Source organism: Balaenoptera borealis (assembly GCF_965194805.1).
Source record: "Balaenoptera borealis genome assembly, chromosome: X".
NCBI lineage: Eukaryota > Metazoa > Chordata > Mammalia > Artiodactyla > Balaenopteridae > Balaenoptera > Balaenoptera borealis.
The window spans coordinates 83,102,121-83,128,325 of NC_138881.1; the positions used below are offsets into that span (position 1 = coordinate 83,102,121).

Genomic DNA, 26,205 nt, shown 5'->3' on the forward strand with positions numbered 1-26,205 from the left:
AGTACACTTGGAAGGGCAAATTATTGCATAAATGCCATTAGCCATTAGAAGTGATGAAGGTGAATGTTCTTAATTGCCTTCTGTACTTGACATCGAACCACACAATAGGTCCTGAGAGAAATGATGGCTAACGTGTGAACTGTGTAGATGTGGTAAGAGAGACTGAAGACATGATAATACAAAGTAAATATACTTTAATAAGTAGAAATGCTTTGCCTTTATATTTTAATATTATATATTCATTTGTTTTTGACCACGCCGCACGGCTTGCAGAACCTTAGTTCCCCGACCAGGGATCAAACCCGGGCCCACAACAGTGAAAATGCCAAGTCCTAACCACTGGACTGCCAGGGAATTCCTTTATATATATATTAACTATATATATAATATATATATTCATTTTTAAATGATTGGTCTAAGTGTCATGCACATAAAGAAAAATTTAGAAGACCACATATTCCCTGACAGTTTGAAACCTTAAGATGGACTCCTGATGTGAGGTTATGTAAAAAATAAATATTGCAATACAAATTTAGCAGTTTGTCTACCATACCAAGATATTTCTCAGCTTGACAGGATAGGCACCTGGCCATCTTTGTCCCCGCTTTGAAGGGAATGTTACAATTCTAAAAAAATACATGCATACTCTGTCTACCACTCTTTCTGATTTTGACAAAGATATTTAATAGTTAATGGTATAAATGTTATGCAGTGTTTATCTTTTAAAAATGTAACCATTGACTCTACTAAACTTTTTAACAGGAATTAAAGTTATGGCCCTCCTTCTGGATAAATATTTATCAAATACAGTTTCTGAAAATTAAGCACTTATAAGCATGCATGTCAAAAAGGAAATTTTTAGATCACCCAGAAGATTGCCATATGAGCACAGTGCTATTTTTGTGTTTTCCTTTCTTGTATTCACCATGTGCATTTAAAAAAAAATTATGATATACTTGTACAATTTAGTGTCCTAAAAAATTGGGTGGGTTTTTGTTGTTGGGGTGTGTGTGTGTATGTGTGAATAATTTGTTTCCATAGAATTCACAAAATATAGATCAATTTCCTTTCCTTTAGGAAGATATGCCTTCAGTTTCCCTAAGCTCCTAATGTTTTTAGGATTTTAGGATTTAGGAATTCAATTAATTTGTAAGAAAAAAAGAAAATGTTTATTTCCTTATTACTTGGAATATTCAGCATACTCTGAAGGGGATGCACTTTGTGAACATATAACACTGCAATCTCGGGTAAAGACCTCTCTTTAGGAAAGTGAACCTCCCATTGATTCTTCTACAGCTGCAAGCCTTACTTAAGACAAGTTGCCCTTGAGGTTTCTGTTGCTTTTTGTTCTTATAGCTCGTTCTTGAATTGTGTCATTTCAACCTTGCAGTACTTCAAAGTGTTTGGTGGATCAGCACACTAATGCAAAATTTTAAATATTTTACCTACATGGGATAAATAGTAATCCCAGAAATTCTAAAATAAATCATTGTGGCCACTTCAGTTATCAGCATCATGCTTCCTGTGGCTGTTTGTTTTGAGCCTGAAGACTAACATTTCTTTTAAGTTGTTCATATCATTGGAACGTAACAGTTGTTAGAAAGCTGTAGCACAAAAAGTATGGGACTGATTGATTAAATACGATTTTTTTTCCTTAGACACTAAAACAATAAGGATTAAATTACTCTGTAATTACCTAAATATCCTCCACAGCCTTTTCATAAACCTATTTGCAAAGAATATTCATTTATTCTAAACAGTAATCCTTAAAGCTGAAAACCCCAAATCAGTATGAACATCAGTGGACAAACCCATCATCTAAGGATTATAGACTTATAACATCCAATAGAATGAGAAAAGTTGATACTTTATACCGTATTTATCCTTTGTTTTTAAGTAAATCCTTGATTTCATTTGCAGCTTAGTCTAGTATGAGAGTTATATTAAAGAAAACACTTGGATTCTCATCATAGATTTTTTTTGGTCCTATACTTTCAAGACTTTTATCATTCTAACCACAGCATCCCTTTTCTAGTGTCTCTGAAAAGAAGATACAATGTGTAGGCAGACAAATAAAATTTGACATATTATCACGATTGTGTGGTCAGATTCTGTTTATAAATCAGCATAAAAAGCCTTCAGTTATTCTTTTTTGATGGCCCATGCAAGTAAACGAGGGTAAAATGTGCTTGCTCTTTTACATTAATTTGCATCAACAATGGCCAGAAATAAATATAACCTCACAGACGAATCCAGCTTTCAAGAATATATTTCTGTGATAAAGCAAAGAACAGAATGCTGATAACATAAACACACATTCACTTGGACTATTATTATCAATACTTAAGTGAATGTTCTTTTCTCATGAAAAGGATAGTTCATTTTGCCATAATAATCTAGACATTTTAAGAAATACGGATTAATGTTTAATTTTTTACTTTTTTCGGTCATCTTTCTGTCTTTTAAAATGCGGAGTTCATTTTAAAATCCAGAGCACTGTCGCTAGACCCCAGTAGGAACTACCCCAGACATTCAAAAAAATTTTTAATTAGTTACAATGAATTGAGTTCATTTATTCATTTATTTCTCTTGTTTAAGAAAAAGTCTCTCGGGCTTCCCTGGTGGCGCAGTGGTTAGGAATCCGCCTGCCAATGCAGGGGACACGGGTTCGATCCCTGGTCCGGGAGAATCCCACATGCCCATGGAGCAACTGGTCCCATGCGCCACAACTACTGAGCCTGCGCTCTGGAGCCCGTGGGCCACGGCTGCTGAGGCCCGTGCGCCCAGAGCCCGTGCTCCCCAATGGGAGAGGCCACCGCAATGAGGGGCCCACGCACTGAAGGGAAGAGTGGCCCCCGCTCGCCAGAACTAGAGAAAGCCCGCGTGCAGCAACAAAGAGACCCAACTCAGCCAAAAATAAATAAATAAGTAATAATAATTTTAGAAAAAGAAAAAGTCTCTCTCTATATATTATTAAAAAATACTAAAAATATTGTCGTTATTCCATTCCAGATCCGAGATACTAAATCAGCAGATCAAAAGACAACCCTCTTGCATTTTATTGCTGAAATTTGTGAGGAAAAATACCGGGATATCCTGAAATTTCCTGAAGAACTGGAACATGTAGAAAGTGCAAGCAAAGGTAATTGATTTGTAACTGCTTTGAGACTACATCTTGTCTAAGTAAATATTTTAAACGGTAGGATTAAATAATCTATAAGCATTAATCGTAATTTTTATTTGGTTACTGATATAAGAAAAGCAGGAAGATAGTTTCCATTAGCTTATATTTGACAGCATAGTGTGTTTTAATGACCTGCTTTTGACCGACTTTATTTTTTAGCGCTTCTAGGTTATTGAAGCTTTCATATCTCTGATCAAATAGTGTATTTGTTCATTTCATAAATACTTAAGTGTATATTATTTGCAAAGGAACCATACTCTGGGGCTGTTGGTGATATCAAAATGATCGTGAGATAGTTCTTGCTTGAATGTGTTTAAAATCTAGAAGGGAAGAAAAGAGATATACACAAATACTTTATAAAACAAAGATGAATTTGAGAAGTGCTACAGGAAAAGATAATGGACTGTGGTTTAGATGAGAGAGAAAGAACCTTTGAATGGATAGATAAGAGGAGGCCAACAGGGTGAAGCACGAGAATAGGATTTTTACTGACATGGAAAAGGGGTATGCTGTCCAGAGAGCAGACAATATGAGAAGGCACAGTGGTGGAATGTGTTAGGATGGTGAAAGAGTCATTGACTGTCAGGCTGAAGCAGTAAGGTAGCCATTTCAGAGACTTCAGTGTCATGCTAAGCAGTCTGATCTTGATGAGGTAGGTGGCAGGGCATCACTGAAGGACCAGAATGGGCAGAACCTGGCACCCGTGAAGAACAGGAGAGGAGGAACAAAAATGTCTCCAAGACTTGAATTCGAATGGATTAGCTTTGTTGGTTAGTAAGTACTGTCTACTTTTAGAAGAGGCTGAAAAGTGAAAGAAAGGAGGAAGGGTCAAGGAAACATTTTTTGAAAGTAAGATAACGTATGTGGAGAAGTACATTTTTCCTCTTGGATAAGAAGAGTAGGCCATAAATCTTATATTTGAAACTGCACTATAGTAATTCTGCTTCTCTATAACTCCGAGGACTTTCAGTAAGGACTCAAAAGCATATACGTTTCCCGAGTTTATTACAAACCATATAAACCTGTTAGTGTCCTTTGAAGGAGAAAAAAAGTGTGTCTATAAAACCCAGAAAGTCGTTTGTGTAATATTGTTCAGTGGTCATCTCTGCCGGTCTGGTTGATTGTTGATCACATCCTCAACATATTTCTTGAATTTATTGAAGTGAATGAAATTTCTTTAATTCTTTTAATTTAATGAATATTATAGTTGTTGCTGTTGTCTTGTTGGAAGAGAGTAATCATAAGGGTACCTATAGTTCCTCTAGTCTCAGCCAAGTATGTATTATACTCAGTTCTATTTGTTTGTTTCCTGCGTCTGGGCTTTTGGTAAATCCTTTCATATTTTTCTTTTACAGTATCACCAACTTCTTTCTTCCTATCCATTTCAAGAGCAAAACCTCTCTGTTGTATTTTGCTTATTTCTGCTTTCGTGTAGTCTTCCTGCCATTGTATTCGAAAGACTTGCCAGAAATCCTCTTCCTATCTTTCTGTTTGGGCTGCAGCAATCCCCATTCTCAAGTTATTTTGAATAGTTCTTTTTCTTTCCCTATGAAATTCAGACTCAGAGTTTGCAACTCAACAAGTTCTTAAGTACATTCTGCCTGCTTGCATCCCCCTTTCATTTCCTTCTAGTTCTCATGTGTCCAGAAATATTTTCTCTTGAGCCGTTTTTATTCCTTTTTAATAATCCTGTCTCTGTGTATGATTTCATGCTGCATCATATGCCTGGAAATCTCACCTGCCCTGTTCTCTAAGACAACTGACTATTGTTTGTCAAATCACTGTTCAGAATCCATTTCCTTAATTTTTTTTAACGTTTTGCTACTAAAGCCTTAGAACAAAATACTTGTGAATTTAGTTTGCAAGAAAAAACAGAATGTGGTATGAAAGGTCAAGCCACTTAACTTCTTATTTATAGTTAAATACTTTTCTTTGGTGTCTAAGTCTAACTTGTCTTCTTTGCTTAATACAGATTTCAGTCCTGTTTGAATCACATTCTGTCACCTCCAGTACTGTGTATATAGCAAGCATATCTATATTCACAACCAACCAGCAAAAATAAAAATAGATCAACACTATATATTAATTCATTTTCCATGATTTTGGACTATCTCCTTGTGAAATGATTGCCTACAAAAAGAAAAAAGTACCTGTCTTTTTAAACTGGAGTGATATAGATAAGATGAAACTAATTCAGTTAATAATTGAGTTATATAACTCATATTTCAAGAATAATTGTATGATTACTAATATCTTCTATTTTTTTGTTTTTGTTTTTTTTCTTATACCTTTGAAAATTCTGTCTTTATTTTTTATTTTATTTTTTGAAGTATAGTTGATTAACAATATTGTGTTAGTTTCAGGTGTACAGCAAAGTGATTCAGTTATATATACCTATATCTTTTTTCAGATTCTTTTCCATTATAGGTTATTACAAGCTATTGAATATAGTTCCCTGTGCTATATAGTAAATCCTTGTTGCCTATCTATTGTATATATAATAGTGTGTATCTATTAATCCCATACTCCTAATGTATCCCTCCCCCCTTCTGTGTTTTTTGATTATTAAAACCCAAGTACCTATTTTGATAGAATAAGGATCTTTTCTGTCTGCTATAGCAAATAAATGTATTTCAGCTCAGTACTAAAGTTATAGACCTCAAATTAACTGACAAAGAAAAAAAAATTACCTTGAAGTGAAAAGAAAACTGAAAGTAAGAAATATGTGGGATTCATGGAAAAATGTATTTTATAAATTGCCTTCATTCCTTGTTAAGCTAACCTTCTAAAACTGTGTGTGTCTTGGACGATGCAAAGCTATGGTATAAACTTAGCATATTTTCCTAGAGCTCAGTAACTCAAAGATATTGGGAGAAAACACATCATTTTACATTAACACAGAGATATATTATGGAGTGGAATGCAAAATTCGCATGAATTTTTAAAATAAAACAGATGACTTCAAAGAAATTTCACACTTGCCGCAGATCCCTTGGGGAGCGCGTTCAATCTTCTCTTCCATTAGGGGCTCTTGGGTGGGAAACGTTTATGAAGCATTGCCTAAAGAATTGGAGAGTGGTTTGGTTTTGCTTTGGTTTCACTTATTTATTTATCTATTTAGTTATTATTGCAGGGAGTGGGGGAGGCAAGCCGCCCTTATGAAGTTCAGACTCAAACAGTACAATGGAATCTTATTACCAGTGGAATTCATAAAATAATATTTCTCTGGTCATTTTCTTCCAGGTTAAATTACAAATCTGCAGGTCCTCTCATTCCTGTTTGACATACCAATGAGTCTTTAAAGAGAAAAAAAGTGGTTACTATAGAGAATCTAATACCTTTAAAATATTGAAAATATATTTGATAAACCACCATTACCTTTTCCCCAATGAATAATTTTAAAGATTATATATGTATATATAATTATATATAGTAGATATCTAGATCTGTATTGTATAAAGCATTGCTGGTTTACTAGACCTAGTTTGTAAATCCTTCATTGTTTTTCCCCACCCTGTGGCTATCACTTTAACTTTCGGCTTTGAGGACTTTTACAGTTTGATGTAAAACCTCTAGTGTTTTATAGCTCAGCTCCAGGGATTAAAACAAAAGGGTTAGTAAAGTTTAATTAAAACTATTCCATTCAACAGGAGAAAATTATATTAATGTATTTGAAGGTACTATTAATCCTAAGGTTTTGCATACCTCCAAAATGGGTTTCACTTCAGTTAAATTACTGCCATCCTACAAAATAAAAGTTGGTTAAGTTTTCTATAAGCAGTGTTAATTTCTTATGATTTAAATCAACTATTATAAATTTTAATGACTAACCATACCTTTTGATAATCTGCCATCTTTCCATGCTATATTAGTAACTCTGATTAGCTATTTACCCACTCTGACTTCTTCACAGGATTAATCGTGATGAAAGTTTAGATTAGAGGAAATATTGTAGGGAAAAATCTATGAGATAAAGGAAAAGAAAAAAGTAAAATCATAGCAGAGTTAAAAAAAAGTTGGAGGAATGCAAAAAAACAAAGCAACGTTTTCTGAAACTCCAGAGCTGGCAGAAGCTTTAGAGATCATCTCGTCCCTGCTAAAAGAGACCCAAGATGGCATTTAGTCCAAATTCATCATTTTACAGTTGAAGAAACTGAGGCCCAGAATGACGAAGGAATTGCCCACGATCACACAGTCAATGAAGGTTTGCAGACCTTTGTCTATTGTTTTATTACATACATTTCAGCTCCACTTTTCCTTCCTTTGTGGTCTAAAATATACAAAAGAGATTCATGCTCACATATCGGAAAACATAGAAAATCAACGCTGACCAAATAAAAGATTTACTGGAGTATGAATGCCACTTCCTCTATACAGTACTCCAGTCTCTCTATCCCCATTTTGACAGAAATACCCTTTCCTTTCTCTGAGTCACAGCAGTACTTCAGCTTTATTAGTAATACAGCACCTGCCACATTTGCATTTTTTTATTTCATTGTATGCTTCTCTCTGTACCTCCTAGGTTGAGTACCTCAGTGGCAAAGAATATGCCCCATTTGTCCCAACAGACTCAGTGCTAGCCCAGCATCTCAGAGAGAAGTAAATGCTCAATAAATGTTTACTACATTGAATCATTGCATATCCTTTTAGTACAGCAGGCGTATTTCAAAATAAGGCATTATGGGAAGTTGACAAGTTGAGAATAGCAACCTGAAAATTACTGTTTACTGTAAATACAAGAGGAGAAACAAGATAAGTTAGAATAAAGAAGACACCATGACTTAACAATATTTCCTGGTCCATGTTTTACTTCTTTCATGGAGAAAGTTAAAATTGGAAACAATCGAGCTCTTAATGGAGAGTATCTAAACTTATGGAGACTACCAAACCATAAAGATTTATGGTGAACAGTAAGGATTAAAAGTCTCATAGGAACTAATGGCAGCCAACTGTCTTAACGTAATATCTAACTGCTGAAACATCTTTTATTCTAATGACTGAACAAAAAAAATTACTTTTATACTGTCTACTGTTTTATTGAAAAATCTTTTGAATTATGGGACAAAATCCTACTGTTTTTAGAGCATTCAATGTACAGTAACTCATAGGACGCAAGGTGTGAGAAAGTATGAAACCATAGGATTTCCTAGCAGATTTCAACTTTGTGTTTTGGAACAATAAATGCAGGAGAGGGTTTGGAGAAAAGGGAACCCTCTTGCACTGTTGGTGGGAATGTAAATTGGTACAGCCACTATGGAGAACAGTATGGAGGTTCCTTAAAAAACTAAAAATAGAACTACCATATGACCCAGCAATCCCACTACTGGGCATATACCCAGAGAAAACCATAATTCAAAAAGATACATGCACCCCAGTGTTCATTGCAGCACTATTTACGATAGCCAGGACATGGAACAACCTAAATGTCCATCAACAGAGGAATGGACAAAGAAGATGTGGTACATATATACACAATGGGATATTACTCAGCCATAAAAAGGAACAAAATTGGGTCATTTGTAGAGACGTGGATGGACCTAAAGACTGTCGTACAGAGTGAAGTAAGTCAGAAAGAGAAAAACAAATGTCGTATATTAACGCACATTATGTGGAATCTAAAAAAATGGTATAGATGATCTTATTTGCAAAGCAGAAATAGAGATACAGACATAGAGAACAAATGTATGGATACCAAGGTGGAAGGGGGGGATGGGATGAATTGGGAGATGGGGGTTGACATATATACACTATTGATACTATGTATAAAATAGATAACTTTTGAGAACCTACCGTAAAGTACAGGGAACTCTACGCAGTGCTCTGCGGTGACCTAAAGGGGAAGGAAATCCAAAAAAGAGGGGATATATGTATACGTATAGCTGATTCACCTTGCTGTACAGTACAAACTAACACAGCATTGTAACGCAACTATACTCCAATAAAAATTAAAAAAAAAACAAAACAACTTTGTGTTTTGGTCTAACTTTTTAGAAGCACAGAATGATAATAATCCAATGTTAACAGAATGTCAGTAGAATTGACCTTACTTAGATGTTAGCAGTCAGAATAAAACTGAGTATACATTGTACCACTATATCATTTTAATAACAAAGTTAAATTGTTTAGCTTTTTTTGGACCTTTCCTGCACTATTTCAAATAAATAATTTTGCTGAATGAATTGCATTCTATCATATTGACACCATAAAAATCTTATAAAAATTGAGAAGAATACTAAGTTTTAGGGAGTCTAATTCATACATTTTCCAGTTTGATATACTTTCTTCCTTACTCTCACCAGGTCACCCCAATTTTTTTTTTTTGAGGCTTAAATTATTTTTATTATGGAAATTTTCAAACATATACAGAATTACAGAGAAAAATATAATGAACCCTAGTATACCTATTATTCAGTTTCCATATTATAAAACATTTTGTTAGCCTTATTTCCCATCCCTACTACTACTACTACTACTACTACTACTACTACTACTACTACTACTACTACTACTACTGGTGACGGTGATAGTGTTTTTGCAGGTATATTTCAGCCTTTAAAGAAAATCCCAACTATCCTATCATCTAACTAGAGTTACTAGTTTATTATGCACGTTATATGCATAATATATGTCTGACATATAAGGGCATATATTTTTTTAAACACAAATCAATACGATTACCATACCTAACATAATGAACAATTTCTTAACATTATCTAATACCCAGTCCAAGTTTCCTTGATTATTTCAAAAGTGTTTTTTAGAGTTAGTTTATTTGAATCAGGGTGCAAACAAAATGTGCACATCACATTTGGTTTTTATATTTTTAACTCTTTTAATTTATAATGGTCTCTCCTTTTTTTGTTAAAAAATGCTATTGTTTATTGAATAAACCAGGTTAATTATCGTGAAGAATGTGCTGGATTCTGAATGTGGCTGATTGGTTTCTTCTGGTGTTTAACTTTTTTGCTAGCCTCCTTATTTCTTGTACATGAGAAGTTAGAACTGGAGGCTTGATTAGAGCCAGGTTTCTTTGTTTTATTCTTCTTTTCTTTCTTTTTTTTTTTGAAGCAAGTGCTTTGTACTTTTTGTTGCATCACATGAGGAGACATAATATTGGATGTTCCACTTTCAGATGGTGTCAGCCTGATTTCTTCCTTATAAAGTTCCTTATCAAATTTCACCTAGTGGTCTTAGCACCTACGATGATTATTGCCCTGATCCATTATTTTATTAGAGGTTGCAGAATGGTGACTTTCTAATTTTACTATACTTTCTGCATTTATTGGCTAGAAATGTTCTGTAAAAGACTATCCTCAGCAACTATTGGCTTTGCTGAAATATAGCTCATACAGGAAAGTTAGGCTAAATGCTCAATTTGTTCCCTTTATTTGTCAGTTTTTAAAGTAATGGGTTGGTGATATAGCCATTTCCAGTAATGAAAATGAGGTTTCTTTTTCAGTATGGTTTTTCAAATATTTGCTATATTTTCATCAGATACTATTATGATTCCTTTTTTTTAAACATCTTTATTGGAGTATAATTGCTTTACAATGTTGTATTGTTTTCTGCTGTATAACAAAGTGAATCAGCTATATGTATACATATATCCCCATATCCTCTTCCTCTTGCGTCTCCGTCCCACCCTCTCTATCCCACCCCTCCAGGTGGTCGCAAAGCACCGAGCTGATCTCCCTGTGCTATGTGGCTGCTTCCCACTAAATTTTTTTTTAACATTTGGTAGTGTATATATGTCAATGCTACTCTCTCACTTCGTCCCAGCTTACCCTTCCCCCTCCCCGTGTCCTCAAGTCCATTCTCTACCTCTGTGTCTTTATTCCTGTCCTGCCCCTAGGTTCTTCAGAACCATTTTTTGTTTGTTTGTTTGTTTTTAGATTCCATATGTATGTGTTAGCATACGGTATTTGTTTTTCTCTTTCTGGCTTACTTCACTCTGTATGACAGACTCTACGTCCATCCACCTCACTACAAATAACTCAATTTCGTTTCTTTTTATGGCTGAGTAATATTCCATGTATATATGTGCCACATCTTCTTTATCCGTTCATCTGTCAATGGACACTTAGGTCCAATTTTTTTTTTTAAACAAAGTGAATTTCTTTAAAATACTACAAACCACAAGACGTCCAACACATGCATAAAAAATATATTTTCAACCTGAAATGTCAAAAGGACTTAGGAAAGAGAGTCATGTTTTCTTACTGGTCAGTAATCTAGTCATTACCAACCAGTGTTTTTAATTCATAACATATAAACCCTGTAATTAATTTTCATTTCTACAGGAAACTATTGAAAACATTCATATCTTCAGGGAACAGTGAAAGGAAGCAGAGACCATGGCCATTTGGACTTGAGTAAAATGCTTCAATATAAGTCAGCTATTTTTTATAGACTTACAGGCATTTGTTAGGGTACCTTAGCTTTTGCAACCCAGAATCTCTTTCTGCTAGAGAACTGTATGCATAGCTCATCTGTCTCACACCAACTCCATGGCCCAGCCTGTCTCAGAGCCTAGGCTTCTGTGTTTTTCTAAACTGAAATTCCCCCCTCTTCACTCAGCCCTTTTGAGCCTAATGTATGTATCTTTTGATGGCCCTCTATGAAGCCTTCCCCAGCTGCTTTGGCTTTCAGGCGTCTCTCACTTCCCCCCTTCTACCATAGTACTTACTTGAGCTTCTTAGTTTGGTGCTTGATCCTATACTCTTTTGCATTACAATATCCTATACTCTTTTGCATCATGGCTGCATCCTGGCATGATGCTTTCTGAAATAATGTATGTTATCATTAGTTTGCTTTTTCAAGGGAGAATCTAACACAGTATTGGCATAGTAAATTCAGCTCAGTGAATGATTTTGAAACCTCCACCTGATCTTAGCTGCCATCTTTATTTAACCCCAGTGAAACTTTCTGGGTACTTAAAATAGCTAAAATATATCTGCAGATACTTAATTTCAACTTCTTACACATTGAGCCCAGGTCTTCAAAATGTTTTCTTTAAAAGTAGCTGTTTAAGGCAAAACTAATCTGTCAATAGGATGTTAGAAATCATTATAAATGGTTAGTTTTGGGGTGGGTTAATGGCTGGAAGGGAACATGTGAAGGCCTCTGGGGTGCTGGTCACATTCTGTTTCTTTTTTTTTTTTTTAATAGCTACTTTATTTATTTATTTATTTATTTTTGGCAGTGTTGGGTCTTCGGTTCGTGCGAGGGCTTTCTCTAGTTGCGGCAAGTGGGGACCACTGTTCATCGCGGTGCGGGGACCGCTCTTCATCGCGGTGCGCGGGCCTTTCACTATCGCGGCCCCTCCCGTTGCGGGGCACAGGCTCCAGACGCGCAGGCTCAGTAGTTGTGGCTCACGGGCCCAGTTGCTCCATGGCATGTGGGATCTTCCCAGACCAGGGCTCGAACCCGTGTCCCCTGCATTAGCAGGCAGAATCTCAACCACTGCGCCACCAGGGAAGCCCCCACATTCTGTTTCTTGATCTGGATCCTGGTGACATGGGTGTGTTCAGTTTGTGAAAATTCATTCAGCTGGTCACCTGTGTGCACGAGGGATATATGCTTCAACAAAGCATTTTTTAATAGGCGGTCATTTGTATTTTTAAAATGTGTAATGAATGATGAAAAGTGAGAAAGGTATTACATTTTAATTCAAAAGGTCCTCGTGTTTTTACCTGTGCTTAGTTATAATGATCACATGCATTGTATAAATAACTGCTGTCAGAGTTGATCTGATGTTATTGTAAATAATTACTGTTTTTCAGCAAGTTGTATGTCACTTAAGGATTTTGTCAAAGTGTCTTTTAGTCTGAGAGTGGATGGGTACACTCTAGTGTTAAAAAGGAAAAAAAAAGTTAAAAAAATCACCAAGCACATTATATACCATGTAAACATTCAGGTGAATGTTTCCTTTCCATAGCTGTTGTCAGTATTATGCTGTCTTGTATATTATTGAGTCCTAACATGTCCCGAGCACATCCTGAGGTAAAATTTTCACCAAGAACCTGTCACTGCTGTCATTGTTATCATCGTGTCTTTGCTTCAATGTCAGGAAAGAGGATATGTGGGAATATTGCTCGTTTAATCTCCTTGTGGATACAGTCTTGTTAGGTGAAAAATGAATCTTCATACAGCAAATGTTAAAATGTGATTGACTCCTGAAGTAAAACACAGGGACATATTTGATGCAAGAGGTTTAGGGACTGATGTTAAGTAGTAATGTCAAGGTAGAGAGGGGAGAGTAAGGGAAGAGGGAAGAGTGAAAGAAATGAAGAAAAAACCAGCTCTCTGCCGCCACGGCAGAATCATAGGAAGAGGTGGATCCTGTCCTTAGTGGAGATTCCCTTGTACCACCAGGGGAAATTGGTAGAATCTGGTAATCAACTTGGTTACTGTCACTGCAGTTTTTACCACTACCAGTTCTTTTGATGGATTCATCAATACGGATGAATCTGGTTTAGGGATATTAGGGTTGGGGATTTTGGAAGAGGAAAGAACAGTATCAGATCTACCTAAAAAGCTGCCCCCATTCTCCATTTTTTACACGTTTCAAATGTGGCTTGAACACAGGAGACTACGTGGCTGGGGTGATTTCTTGAATTTAACTGGGTCTTTTTCTGGAATTGGGATTCTACAAGTTGTTGAGGTAAATTATAGTAAATAGCAAATATAATATTGACTTATGCTAATTTTATATGACCCAAACTCCTTTAGAGTATTTCCACGTTAAACAGTCAGAATGGAGCTGGCATTTCTATTAGAAGAGTCATTGAAATAATGAGGGAAAAAAACCCTGACTCCTATTGGAAGCTAATAGCTCTGTGGCAAAGAATTCTGGTACAGTCATATCTGAAAGAGACGCGTGCTAGAAATAATATGGCCAAGGATGAGAATCATAACATATATATTCTAGTTTCAACTTTGTTACTACCTACTTGTTGGATCATAGTTTTGCCACTTAACCTCTCAGTGCCTGTTTCCTCATTGTATCGTGACATTTCTTAATTTGAAAAATATAGATGGTCATATTTATCCCTCAGGTGATTATGATAATAAAATTAGATATTCAGTGTGGATATGCCTTAAGAGAAAAGTGTTATATATAAATAACGATTTATTATTCAAGCTAGCATAAAGATATTAATTCCAGATGATTTTGATCAGGTTTTTTACGTTTGTTCGGTCCCATTTAAAAAATGAAGGTCAAAATTCACTTGTTAAATCATGAAGCACTCTGAAATAACATATGATGTCATTAATTTTCTTTTCTTTACATGTTCTTTTACTTTTTTCCATCTCGTAGTCTTTTTGAAATTAGACTCTAAAAACGTGATCACATAGGCTCATCTCATTTTGAATGACATCTCCAAGCTCTGATGGAAGAATTATTATTCCACATTTAAGAGTTGATCATAAAATTTCCAATATCCTATTCTGATAGGATATCTTTGTCTTTAGTATGTGTAAACATGGAAGAAAAGAAAAAACATATAGTTTTAATTGAATGTTCTAAATAATTAATAGTAAATGTTTAGGGGAACATAAAAAAGGTGTGAATTTAAAATATTATTATAATAACTAATACAAATGATAATAAAACATTTCTTTTACGTGCATTTTTAAGAAATGGATTCTGCTTGCATTTGTAGCACAAAACCCAAGGCTAATGTTTATGCTAGCTTTTGCTTCTTCACTTAATTATGCATTTTTTTCTAATACTAGTGATAATATTAACCACTACCATTTATAAAGGGCTTACTAAGTGCCTGGCACTGCAGTATGCCTGGTTTTAGAGAAAAGGAGACTGAGTCTCAGAAACATTAAATAAAGTGCTCAAGGTCACACAATTAATAAGAGCTAAGATTTTGGCTACTTCTATATCACTTATTCTTTTCATTATAACAACACTGAGAGTAATATCAAAAACATAGTTGAAAAAGATATGAAAAATGAAATTTTTACTCATAAATTTAAGATAAACTGAGAAGGCAGTATAAACCTTGATAAATTCTGGATTTTAATGGGAAATTAATTATTACCATTAGAAACACCCAATGAAATCGTATAAATACAAACACTTATTGTTTTACTTTAAAACTACAGTAAACTGATAAATATATAAAATGGTATTGTCAGGATTTAGGGTTTCATTCAATTCATTTTTCCTTCTACATTTTCACAGAGAGTAGTAACACACCCTGTGGTGATGAACAAAGAATATCTCTATTGCTCACCCTTCTTGAGGGATATGGTCACCAACTGAACACTTGTTTATTTAATTCTAATAGTATAAGGACTTACAGTCCCTGAGTTGCACATTTGTATCCCTTGTTTTAAATATATCCCTTTTTCTTCAGCTATATATTCCATGGAAGTGTGGGGCATGCTGTAAATTAATTTGGGCATTTATTCATGTATCTTTTACTATTAGAAATCACACTGAATAGGAGTTCTTCAAAGGAAAATGAGTTATATCTTACACTTCTATTAATTATTTCAGTTGATATCCCAACTTAGAAATTCATTAGAAACAATTCTAATACATGTGCCATCCATGTGGACAAATGGCACATGGACAGAATGTTCTCAGAAGACAAACATACCAAAAATATTCAACCTCATCAGTAATGGAAGAAATACACATAAAACAATAATATACAATTTTTCAGCTATTGAAGTGACAAAGTTTAAAAACAAACTGTCACATACTCAGTACTGACACAGGTGGTATGGGGAGATACATATGCATTAATGGTCCAAGTTCAAGATGACCTCAAGTTTTCGGAAAGGAAAATGTATCAAGAGCCTCAAGCTAACTGCAAACATTTAATTTGTCCTAAGAAGATGATCAGAAATGGGTACCAAGATTTATTCACAAAAATTTCATTTGTAACATTATTTGTAACAGTGAATAATTGGAAATATCCAGAAGAGCTAAGAATTAAGAGAAATAATAAAATGAATCATAGAACATACATATAATGTAATATATTTTGAATAAAATGAAGCCTTCAATGAACTTTAATGACATGGTGAATACAAATAATATAGTAAGTTCAAATAAAATAATAGACAATAAGATCCAAATTTTATTAATCATAATATACGTAACAGTAATATTTGTTGTCAGTAGTATTTTTGTGTTTTCTGTGTCTTCTGTGTGGTATATACAATTGATTCTTGTTACTTGTAGTAGTTATGTTCTATAAAGTCATCGTAAACATTGAATTAGGGAATATTGAATCATTGCTTCTACGGGAAATACAGAGTTAGGTTCCTGCGAGCCTCTGGTCACACAATTTTCATCAAGCAATCAATACATAACCTTGTTTATGTGTGTTTCTGTTTAAAGATACTATATTTAATATATATGATTGATTCATTAACATTGAACTCACAGCCAACAGCACTATAACTCACACCCGAGTGAAACCTATTTAACATAAGTATATTCTCTGTAAGGCACATTACAGCCTTCCTGCACTTAGGAACACCAAACAGCACTTCAGCACTGTGCTTGGGGGTCATTTTAAAAAGCAAAACCACCCAAAACACAAAAATGAGAAAAATGTGGTACTAAATAGGTTGCAAAAGGACACTTGTTTACAGTGTGAGAGCTGAAACAAGAAGGCACAGTGTCCCCTTGTTCAACCTCAGTTGGAAACATGCACCCAAGACAACTCAAATTTTTTCACCACTCTGCACGTGTGTATGTCTCTGAATGACCACAAAATCACTGCAAGTATTGATTGGGGTTACAGATAGATTTCAGCAAGTAGGCAAATTCACAAATATGGAATCCATGAATAATGAGGATCGACTGTGTATTTATATTTATAATCATGAAATAATTTTAAGAAATAACTCATCATACAGTTCATTCATTGATTCACTCATTTCCTGAACAAGTAATTATTGAGCACCGATCATATGCCTAGCACCATTCTGGACCCTTGGGCTATAGTTATGAATAAAACAAAGTTCTCATTTTCATGGGAAAAACAGACAACAATATAATTCCCTTCAGTCATGAGTATTATGAAGAAAAATAAAGCAAGATAAGAGAATAGAGAATGACAGAGGGTACTGTAGTACTACATATAGTGGTCAGGGAGGCCTCTTTGTGGAGGTGACCTTTGTCCAGAAACTTGATTAAACTGAAGTAACATGACATGTTCATATCTCAGTCAAGGATACTTCAAGCAATGGAAACAGCAAATGCAAAATTCGCTGAGTCTTCTAAGTGCATATTGTAGTTGAAGGAGAGTAAGGGAACCAGTGAGTGGTAAGGGAGAGTGATAGGAAAAGAGGTTGGAGGTGTAGCCACGGGCAAGAGCATGTATGACTTTGTAGGCCCTGGAATGGACTTTGGCTTTTATTCAGAGTCTGATGGGAAACTATTAGCAGGTTGAGAGTATGGGAGTAATGAGATCTGACTTATATTTAAAAGAATCATTCAGACTGCCAAGTGGAGAAATGGATTGCAATATGGCAAGAGTAGTGGGAGATCAGGAGACCACTGAAGTTGATCAAGTGAGGAAAGATGTTAGCGTCAATTAGGGTAACAGTGGTGGAGCTTATGAGAAATGTAGACTTACTATTTTTCTAAAGATTAAGCCACCTGAATTTGCTTATAAATAGGAAGAGGAGTATGACAGTATGATTCTTCAACAATGACTCCAAAGGCTGTGAATAGAGCAACTGAAATAAGATGGATTTGCCATCAGTCGAAGTGGAGAAGACTGTGGAAGGACTGGGTTTGGGAGTTGGGAATATCTGGAGTTCAGTTTTGGTCATAGTAAGGTTTCGATACCTATTAGATATCAAAATGGAGACATCAGGTAGGCAGTTGGATATGGGAGTCTGGAGTTCACGGAGATATTGGGGCTAGAGATAGATAGACATTTGAAAGTGACGAGGACATAGATAGTAGTTAAATCCGTGTGAGTGGATTCAATCACCAAGAGAGTGAGAGTGGATAGTCAAGAGAAGTGGCTAAAATACCAAACCCTGGGGCCAGGGATCCAGGTAACTGATAGGGTACTTTTGAGTGAATTAGGAGGACACCCATTTTGAGAGGGCATTAAAGTGCCTCCGCAACTTCCAGCATGGAGAAGAATTTAATTTGATTGAAACTGTAAAGAATAATGATAAGTACAATGTTTAGATATGCTCTGTTAAACCAGTGCACCAGATGTTCTTCTGTTCTGTGCATAATGTATCATTTGTATTACCTATGAAGGAGCCTTTGTTTTAAAGAAAAAAATACTAATGTAGTCATGAACACATACATGCAGAAAATCACACGCGTGCACGCACACACACACACATGCGCGCAAACACACGTAGATATGTATGAGCCCTGATAAACTCTTGATCATCACAAAACTCCATGCAATTGGCCCTCCAAATCCACGGGTTCTGCATCCACAGATTCAACAAATTTCAATACGCCGTTGGTTGAATCCACAGATGCAGAGCCCATGGATATGGAAAGCTGACTGTACCATGCCATTTTATATAAGAGCATCCACGGATTTTGGTAACCGTGGGGGATCCTGGAACCAATCCCGTGTATACCAAGGGAGGACTGTAGATAGTTATTTAGAGGTTAACACACATGAAATAGTATGCAGTGTTCTGGGGTTGAGAGGATCTGCAAGTGCACAAAGATTTATCACCAAGAAAGTCTTGTATTTTTTAATATGTATGACAGCTTTTATTTATTTTATAAATCTTTGGTTCCAGAATCTTCTAATCAGAACTCTGAGCATATTGAAATTCTTACGAAAAAAGCATTGAGGAAAATGGACACCATTTTGGTGGCATTAAGACTCTACCATATGTATTCCTCACTGTATTTTTTTATTGAGGTATGATTGACAAGTTAAAAAGGTGTATATTTATGTTGTACAATGTGATGTTTTCATAAATTTATGTATTGTGAAATGAATACCAAAAACAAGCTAATTAACAATTCATCATCTCACAGAGTTACCGTGTGTGTGTGTGTGTGTGTGTGTGTGTGTGTGCGCGCACGCACGCACGCACATGTATGTGTGGTGAGAATATTTGAGATTGCTCTCTTAGCAATTTTGAGTATACAATACATTATTATTAACTGTAGTCACCATGCTGTATATTAGGTTTCCAGAGCTTATTCATCTTATAACTGAAAGTTTGTACCCTTTGATCAAAATCTCCCCTTTTCCCTCACCCACTACTCACCCCCCAGCCTCTGGTAACCAGCAGTCTACTCTCTGGTACTGAGTTCAATTTTTTTTTTCATTTCACATATAAGTGAAATAGAATATTATTAAGCCTTAAAAGAGAAGGAAATCCTGCCATTTGTAACAACATAGATGAACCTGGAGGACATTACGCTCAATGAAAAAACCAGACACAGAAAGATAAATATTGCATGATCTCAATTATGTGTGAAATGAAAAAAAAAAAAAATTGAACTCATGGCACCAGGGAGTGTGTATGTGTGTTTGTGTGTGTGTGTGTGTGTGTGTGTGTGTAATTTATATATAAAATTGTCCTTATACGTTCATCTGTCAATGGACACTTAGGTTCTTTCCATGTCTTGCCTACTATGAATAATGCTGTAATGAATATGGGGGCGCAGATATCTCTATAAAATATTGATTTCTTGTCATTTGGATATATACCCAGAAGTGGGATTACTGGATCGTATAGTAGTTCTATTTTTAATTTTTTGAAGAACCTCCATACTGTTTTTCCTTAGTAGCTGTACCAATTTATGTTCCCACCTACAGTGTATAGGGGTTTCCTTTTCTTCACATCCTCACCAATGCCTCCTATCTTTTGACTTTTTTATAATAGTCATCCTAACAGGTGTACAGTGATAATCTCATTGTGGTTTTGATTTCTATTTCCCTGATGATTAGTGCTGTTGATCACCTTTTCATATACCTGTTGGTCATTTGTATGTCTTCTTTGGAAAAATACATTTTCATGCCCTTTGCCCATTTTCTAATTGGGTTGTTCGGTTTTTTGCTATTGATTTATATGCATGTGTTCCTTATATATTTTAGATACTAAGCCCTTATCAAATATATTTCCAAATATTTTTTCCTATTTTGTAAGTTGTCTTTTCATTTTGTTGATTGTTTCCTCTCCTGCACAGAAGCATTTTAGTTTGATGTAATTCTGCTTGTTTATTTTTTATTTTTTTGCTTGTGCTTTTGGTATCAAATCCAAAAATTCTTCACCAAGACCAAATGTCAAGGAGCTCTCCCCCATTTTTCTTCTAAGAGTTTTATGGTTTCAACTACTCACCATATTTTTAAACATTAAAAATCCCTTCAACACCTACTCAAAATACCTACTTGTAGCCAGCAACTTTTTTTTTTTAATATTGATTGATTGATTGATTGATTGATTTGGCTGCATTGGGTCTTAGTTGAGGCACGTGGGACCTTCGCTGTGGCGTGCAGGCTTCTCTAGTTGTGGTGCACGGGCTCCAGAGCGTGCGGGCTCAGTAGTTGCAGCGTGTGGGCTTAGTTGTTGTGAATCTTAGTTCCCCGACCAGGGATCGAACCCACGTCCCCTTCATTGGAAGGCGGATTCTTAACCACTGGACCACCAGGGAAGTCCCACCAGCAACGTTTTATTAAAGAGAAGACTGATGTGTGTGTCTGTATATTTATTATATTTTCATGCACTGAAATATAATCGTTTGGGGAATTGACAGGCAGGTAATTTCAGGAAATGCATGCAGCTTATTTTTTATTTTTAATTTATTTTATTGAAGTATATTTGATTTACAATGTTGTGTTAATTTCTACTATACAGCAAAGTGATTCAGTTATACATATATATATATACATATCCTTTTTCATATTCTTTTCCATTATGGTTTATCACAGGAGGATGCAGTTTAAACATAGGTAGACAAGTAGACAGTAAGCAAGGGTTTTGTGGTAATGATTAGAGTAGTGTCTTCCAAGGCCTGACACCATTGCCATGTGGCACTGAGCAACACTTTTTCAAAGGTTTTGCATTGCTAATAATGAAGTTAGGCAACTGTTGTTCCTGAAAACAGTAAGCCAACATCAGCCCAACTAATTGCTTTACTTGAGAAATACTATTTACCAAAATAAAGCCTAGAAAAATGAAATTCAGGTATGCACCTAGTAAACTCCATCCGCATGATAGATAACCACCTAATCTTGAATTTGGTCTAGCACTAGAAGTTATTATCCTGTTTATTTTGTCTTCTCCTAGAGAAGATTGTACAAAAGTGATCACTGACATTTCAGTTTTTCTGTCTTAATGAGTGTTTTACAAAAGCAGCAATATAGGCTACAGAATTTTCCACATTGTCAAATCTTTAATAAGTAAACTAATAGACATGGAATTAACACCCAGAAAGAAACATATTTCTTAGACTTGAGGATTTTTTAAAATGATTTACAAACACAATTTGAACTCTTTCATTATGTAGTCAAATCTTATTTTATTATAATATCAAGTCCTCCATGATCTGGAATCTTACTTTTTAGTAGCTGAGGAGTCGTAGCAGTGAGACTAGAAAGGAAAGGAGAGATTTTGGAAAAAATGCAGGACTTAAAAATCTATTGGATTTGGGATGCGATGTGAGGAAACCACCAATGGGGAGACAGTTTGCAAAAACAGTGGAAATAATATTTGTGTGCAGATATTGTACCCAAACAATATATGTAAGAATTTGAAATCACCTGTATCTGGTTTTTAAAACACACAATTCCCTGAATGGATTTTACTTCTAGCATCAGCAGTGTCGTATCCCTAACACTTCAAAGTTAAATAAAAGTTCTAGAATTGATGATTTAGTATCATCAATTAACTTTGGAAGGAAGTATAAAGAAAAGAAGTATTTAGTCTGTCTGATCAAATTCCAAAACAAGTGTATAGCAGGGTCAAACAATTAGCATATTTGTATTTTGTGTTTTAGCTGTATTTCCATTCTCAAAACTAATTATTTCTCTAAGAGTTACTGTCATTTAAAGTAGTTAGCACATAAAAGTATATGCTGAGCCTTACAGTGATGTTAAAGGCTTGTGAAGTTCAAATAGTTTGCAAAATAAAATTTAATTTTCCATGGATATTAATCATGGCAGAGTTGCCTCTAAATACAATCTTGTGTGAAGTCAATCACATTCATGATTTATTATATATGAAAAGAAATGTATAGCTATAAACAGGCTTTTTTCTTGCCTCTCTACCAACCATAATCATTTGATCATCTTCATTCTGTGCCTTACCCTGGTCTTCCATAGCGTTACAATGGGAAATGATTGTAATTAATAAGGCTACTTGCCAGATGATGTTTAGGACCATATTCATGTTGAAATGCTGTAATGTTTAAATTATAAGCAAATATCTGAGATTGGAGGAAACAAAGAGCTCTATCTCCCATAAGGAATTTTCAGATTCTGCTAGAAATAGTTAATATACACTAAATCAATTCTACATCATTCCCCAGATCTTTAAATTCTGAGTTTGTGCCAACTGGACTTGAGGAGGTATCTACAGCAACTCTGTGGCTAATCAGCACTGTTCCTTTCAACAGTGCTCACAGCCAGCTATCCACATGTGCGGGGTATTTGCGGCTGTGAGTGTTCAGAGCACTGCAGCACCTGGAGACTGTCATACAGAGTGAAGTAAGTCAGAAAGAGAAAAACAAATATCGTATATTAACACATATATGTGGACTCTAGAAAAATGGTACAGATGAACTGGTTTGCAAGGCAGAAATAGAGACACAGATGTAGAGAACAAACGTATCGACACCAAGAGGGGAAAGGGGAGGGTGGGATGAACTGGGAGACTGGGATTGACATATATACACTAATATGTATAAAATAGATAACTAATGAGAACCTGCTGTATAGCACAGGGAACTCCACTTTGCTGTACAGTAGAAACTAACACAACATTGTAAAACAACTATACCCCAATAAAATAAATAAATAAAAAATAAACAGTGACTGTCACTGCTGCTTTTGCCAGAGGTTTGGACTCATGTACTTGATTTCCTCTGCTATTATTATTGTTATTATTATTATCATTATTATTATTTGCATGAAAGAAAAAAGAAGTCCCTCCTTTTACATTCAGGGGGAAAAAAAGCGAAGTGCTAATTAAACTGTTGTGGAACAATATTATCCTCTTCAGCTTTACACTGACAATTCTAGTGCAGCGTCACTTTAACAGGCTTTACAAATCAGAATTTGTTGGGGGCTTTTTAATCTCTCTGAACTCACCGAACAGGTCCATTCCCTGCGATATTGAACATGCAAAGCAAGACAAGACAGAAATAACATTTATTTCATAAAAGTTTCATTAGCACTCTCACTAGCCGAAGATAAAGGGGAAGAATGTTTCATCGGGAGTCGTATAAGATATTACTGTATACAGATTTTTAGAAACAAAACACAGAAGTCTGAAAAGCCATCAGGTATTGCTTTGAAAGGAATGCAGAATTATATGGATTTCGAATGTGTTGAAAAATGGCTTAAATGTACTGAGCTACTCACAGCCCTTGGCTTTTACTTTTTATGTGAGTTATATCTGAACAAGGATTTTATTATAGTCAGCGTTGTTCATGCCACTATAGTTAAGGTTGTCAGCATTTCCAGTTGGGGTTCATAACTCAGCTTTAGAAGTCACCCTGGGCTGAAGGTTGGCATATGCATTTCTAACTTGTAGTGGTAGTGATGGGTATGAGTGTGATTAAATATGTAGTAAACATTCAAATGAACATATACTACTTTTTATGCTATGAAATATTTAATGGAATCATATATTGTGGTTCCTTAATTATAGAAACTGTCTGACAAATATAACTGATTAACAGAGTTAAAGAAAACTTTCCTCAATCTAATTTAGTCCTTGTAGCCAAGAAACTCTGAACTTGTCTCGGAGCCATGAGCCGAAATACTTCCTGTTACCAATTGAGTAATGGCTTCTAAAAGCACTCCATAATGTATCAACACTACAGCCAAGCAACTGGTTAATTCTGTTCAAAGATCAGTGAGAAGCATGGGGATTGAAACGTTAAGCTGACAGTTTGAGATTTTGTATATATCCATAGCCACATATGCAGACACTGAACAGATTTATAGAAAATGAAAATTTATTTCTTTTGAATTAATCTCATGTTTCTGGCTATAAAATTCACTGCTTAGGAAAACTAAAATATTACAGAAGAGTTAGTAAATATAGAAAAAATTAAAGACATAAAAAGAAGAAAGAATAAGCACCCTTAATCCCTCACACCAGGGATAACCACTGGTTACATGTTGGTGCACATCCTTCAGATCTTTATATTATGTGTACACACAGGTACATATATTGAAAATTGGTATCATAAGCTGAATCACAGTATGATTTTTTTTTTCCTATGTAGGAGAACACAAACTTGTCATTAAAAATTTTTCTAATGCATAATTTTCCTAGCTGCACAGTATTCCACTATATGGGTGAGTGACATTTAACTTAGCACCTATAGTTGCAGATTTTGAAATCTGTTTAATGATTTAATCTTACTTTAGAATTAAAATCTGTTGAAACCTTTTAACAACTAGAGTTTGGTCAGAATCTTGTTCTTGTACACTTTTAGATATTTTCATAGTACCCTAGTTACTGCATCCTCAAATGCTAACAATTCATAATTGTTGATTGGAAAATGTATTTAAAATAAAGAATTTGTTATTTATTGATTGCGTAGAGACGCTTACCAAATACTTAAATTCTATTGGTATGGTTGCTATTGATGATTATAGTATAAATGGAAAAGAATTTTAAGAATTAATAAATTTGCAACCAGTGGAATGATGATTTCCTTTGAATTCTTATTAACTTGAGGAGTGGGTTAAGGAGGAAATTTTGTTACAGATAACATTTCTCCCTTTAAGGGTTTTGTTTGTTTGTTTGTTTTTTGAGGGGGCAGGCATCGGCCATAAGAATAGGATATTATTTAATATAAAGAGTTCTGTGATCAGAAAGACCTGAGTTTGAATCTCAAGTCTGCTTTCTAGTTATATACGTGATTTTAAGTAAGGTATGCCACTTTTGTGAGCCTTATTTTCTCTTCCTTAAGATGTAGATCATACTTACCTTGCTGTGTTGTTATAAACATTAAATGGGTTATTATGCAAAAAGAATTTTTTTACACACACATACACACACACACACACACTGTATTTTATTTTTACAAGAGATAAATAGACTGACACCAAGCATTGTAAATGGATGACCACAACAAAAGCAAGAATGATTGCAATTACCAAACACAAAACACACTCATACTATGTCATAATATTGACATTCAGTCCAGTAATCCTCCACTGTAACAGTTGCTTTACTTTGCAGTGAAAATTGATTTGTATATTTTTTGCCTCTGGGTCCTTGTGGGATTTTTTTTTTTTTTTATTCAAACAGAAAGTCACAAAAATTATAATCATCCTCATCAGTTCACTCAGTCCCATGTAATTAATTTTGTTTTCATCTTGATCTTTTGTTAGCACTTTTATGAGTTCATCAGTTTTCAATTAGAATTCTGAAAATGCTTATTCATTCAGTTCAGCAGAATAGTCAGTTACCAGAAACCTGTACTTGTCAGAGTCTTTTCCAAGAATTCCTTGAAGATGAAACCCTTTTATAGGAACATATTTACAAAAGCATCAGAGTATACCCAGAACTGTCTGTAGATGACAAAAGACTTAAAAATGATCACGGTTAAAGATTTGATGAGAGTTCATAATAATGCAATTGACAAGGAAATTTAGTTATTTCTGAGATATACATTTTAAAGTAATAACTAGAATTATGACTTATAACATTATACCAGAACATATAAGATTTTTAGAAATTTCATGTAATGTCTGAAACATTTATATTAACATATTTCCATACAGATAACCCAAAGAAAGTTTAGTATTAGTTGTTTTGTTTGTTTGCTTGTTTGTTCTTTTATACTGCAGGTTCTAATT

General features: G+C 34.9%; 1 protein-coding gene across 7 annotated transcripts in view; it reads left to right on the forward strand.

Annotated features, from left to right (window-relative positions):
• DIAPH2 (diaphanous related formin 2) overlaps positions 1-26,205 on the forward strand; it is an 860,940-nt gene that overhangs the window by 462,934 nt on the left and 371,801 nt on the right. For all 7 annotated transcript variants that reach the window (XM_082377063.1, XM_082377064.1, XM_082377062.1 and 4 more), the window contains one exon: positions 3,013-3,142. In XM_082377063.1, coding sequence (XP_082233189.1) covers positions 3,013-3,142 — 130 coding nt within the window. The remainder of the gene's footprint in view (positions 1-3,012; positions 3,143-26,205) is intronic.